This window comes from Myotis brandtii, unplaced genomic scaffold, assembly GCF_000412655.1.
Source record: "Myotis brandtii unplaced genomic scaffold, ASM41265v1 scaffold1076, whole genome shotgun sequence".
Classification (NCBI taxonomy): domain Eukaryota; kingdom Metazoa; phylum Chordata; class Mammalia; order Chiroptera; family Vespertilionidae; genus Myotis; species Myotis brandtii.
The window spans coordinates 381,644-384,857 of record NW_005353663.1 but is presented as its reverse complement, the minus strand read 5'-3'; the positions used below and the strand labels follow the sequence as shown (position 1 = coordinate 384,857).

Sequence of the window (3,214 nt, the reverse complement as noted above, 5' to 3'; positions counted from 1 at the left end):
CTCCATGAAAAGGGAATCATATTTTAAAGATGAATTTTATTCCACATTAAAATAGTTGATGAAAGATCTGCAGTTATATGTAGTAATGAGGAAATTTATACATTCACCACTCACTTGCTCAATTCATTCATCTACTGTGGTCATACTCGACTCCCAGGGATTGGCACTATTTTAAAGCAATCAGTATAAATATGTTAAATACCACATACAAATGAAATGGCTGTTGCTGAAGGTGTTAAAATTTCACACTTCCAATTTTAAAAAAGACACTTAAAAAAGCATATACAATGTAAGCACTTACAAACCAAAGATACAAAATGACTTGATAGGGGAAGTGTCAAGCACTGGCCCACTTGGTTTAGAACAAACGTAACAGACTGCTCAGGAACTCAAACATGCATACAATTACCATTTTATTTGTTAAAATACATAGCCAAAAGATAGCTTTACAGCAGGCAAAATAAACCACACATCCATTTTAGGAAAGTCCTTTTTGTTTCTTTAAATCTAAGGCCCCCTCTAGTGTTTGAGAAGAGTCACACACAGTACACAATGCAATTGAAGGCAGTCACTATATTTTAACCGAGACTTTCCGAAACAAAAAGAATACTCTGTTCAATTCACGTGGCACGAAATTCGGTAAGAGATAATGCCTAACCATAATTAATGTTTCAAATTCTTGTTATGATTCACATATTCATTATTTTCTCATTCAGTAATTTCTTTCTCTGTTATTTACTGCTGGGTTGTTTTTAGATTAATACTTTGTTAATAAAGAAAAAAACCATATAATGCATGCAGGGACTTTAATTTCCCAAACAAGAAACATACCTCCTTGGAAAGCAACAGAAAATTAATTTAGTGTTACCAAATGGCCTATTATTCTGCTTTTACAGAAGTTATCAGTAAATAGTATGTATCCCACCTGAAGTACATACTTAAATTTATTATATTTGGGAATCAGAAATTTCCAACTATATATATTTAAAGACTCACCAAATTGGGACATTTCTAATAAGCCTTTTCAGTACCCTTTAAAAGGACGCGGGAAGTGCTCTGAGGACAAATGTTGGCTCTGAAGAATATGATGTAAAGGAATTCTTAAGTTTATACAAACATGGCACTATGTAAATCCAATGATTTAATCTCATGTACTTTTTAAAAAGACTGATTAAAATTAGAGGGAGAAAAAAATTTTTTCATTCTATTTTCCCAGCTAAAGTCTTTTTTTAAAAAGTACCTATTTCTATATTACAGAGTTAACTAGTCATACTATTACTGAAAAATAAAAAGAAATCTCTATTTTCAACAAAAGAAAATGATGCAATCTTGAGCAAGAGGCTGACAAAGACCTTATTAAGCTGCTACTTCACATTCTTAAAAGTTAAGAGCACACCGAAAATTTGAAAATTCAATAGGGCTTGAAACAAGTTTAATCTATATAAACTTTAAATAAACGACTAACTTGTCTCTCAATATTACCATATGGCTTCTTTGCATTTATCCTGTTTTCAAACGTGTCACTTGCTAATGTTAGAAGTAAAAAAGACAGGACATCTAAAACGAGTTAAATACAATTCTTTACATTTGCAATTTGTCTAAACAATTAAGATATCTATATTCAAAATGAATAGGACACATTTTTAAAGTGCAACATGTACTCTTTTGGCTCAACATGAAAATATATAACTGCAGTCATTTCTCCTAGGACAAATTTAATGAAAAGCTGTTTTGAAATCTCAGCCATGAAATTATAAATTACAAGGAACACTGAAAAGGCATTTAAAATGAGTATATAAAATGCAATTACAAATAAAACCAGAATGGGAGAGGTAGCACAAAGTAAATAAAATCAAATAAATACTATACAATAGCATATAAAATTTTTGCTTATAAAAAAACTGAAAATTGCATCTTAAAACATCCAGTTTGCCCTTCATTTAAGGGTTTTACAATGAAATTAAAATTTAGACCTGAAGTCTGTAAAGATTTTCCAAATGTTATTAATTACTGGTATTGCTTTTTGCCAAAACCTCTCTGATCTGTCGGTCAAGTTCACTTATTATTCGATCCTCGTGATTATACACACCCGTCCTCATCAAAGTATCCCTCTCTTCTATTAGGCGAGTCAAATAATCATCCAAACCTTCTTCCAGGGCATCGCCATGTGGACCATTCACTTTTCCACTTGCAATCTCTCTGGAATCCTGGCACTGTTTTTGTTCTTGTTGCCTTAACCTGAGAAGTCAAGAACAAACACTACTCTAGTAGGCAACAAATATTGTTTTGGTTTTCTTAACAATGCCATTTAAAACAAAATGATTTAATGGTAAAACACGTTTTTAGTCATATTTTCAGGAAGAAAACGAAAACCATTGTTACACTTGGCAAGTCAGAGTTAGCACACTTATAAAAGACAGTTTTAAAAACAATACTTGTTTTTATAATAATAAAATACATGAAAACTGTAGGAATTTTGGAAATGTTAAAAAAAAAAGAAAATCATCATAATCTTATCCAGGGATAACCAATCTGAGCAATAATTTTTTTTCAATAAAAAAATGCATATATATTTTAAATACATATTTTTCTGAAAAAAATATTACATGCAGTGCTGTACACTATTTTTTTTCACTTATTAATATAATGAATGTTTTTGCCAGGGCATCATTAAGTGTTCTTCTAAATGGCTTCATAACATCCCATCATTTAGATGCCCCATTATTTAACCATCCTTTATTGTTGACCTTTAGCTTGTTAAACCTCTGATATTATTACTATTCTGACATAACATTTCCTTCTAAATTCACTCAAGAAAACTTTTATATGTACCAAACAGTGCTGGTTTTGGGGGACACTGCAATGAATCAAGAAGAAAAGACCTTACCGTTATAAAGTTTATTTCACTAATTACTCTAGGAAGTGAAATTCTATAGATGTGAATGCCTGATTCAAAGGGATTGTACATTTTAAGACTTTTACAGTTATCTTCAAATAATGTTTGTGATGGCACAATTTGTAAAGGCCAGGATCATGTTCTAATTAATTTGTAACATCTTCCAAGTCTGCAACACAGCAAATAAATATTTGCTGAGTTAAAAAGCCTTATAGCATGGCCCTGTAGACCTTGACCTTTTCCAACTGATACTTATATATTAACTAGAGGCCCGGTGCACAAAAATTTGTGCACTCGGGGGGGGGGGGGGGTCCCTCC

General features: G+C 31.7%; 1 protein-coding gene across 1 annotated transcript in view; it reads right to left on the bottom strand.

Annotated features, from left to right (window-relative positions):
- Positions 1-396: 396 nt before the first annotated feature.
- The window catches only part of CEP120 (centrosomal protein 120kDa), a 72,194-nt gene continuing 69,376 nt past the window's right edge, over positions 397-3,214 (bottom strand). Inside the window, exon 19 of the mRNA XM_005857119.2 lies at positions 397-2,238. Coding sequence (XP_005857181.1) covers positions 2,004-2,238 — 235 coding nt within the window. The 3' untranslated portion in view covers positions 397-2,003. The remainder of the gene's footprint in view (positions 2,239-3,214) is intronic.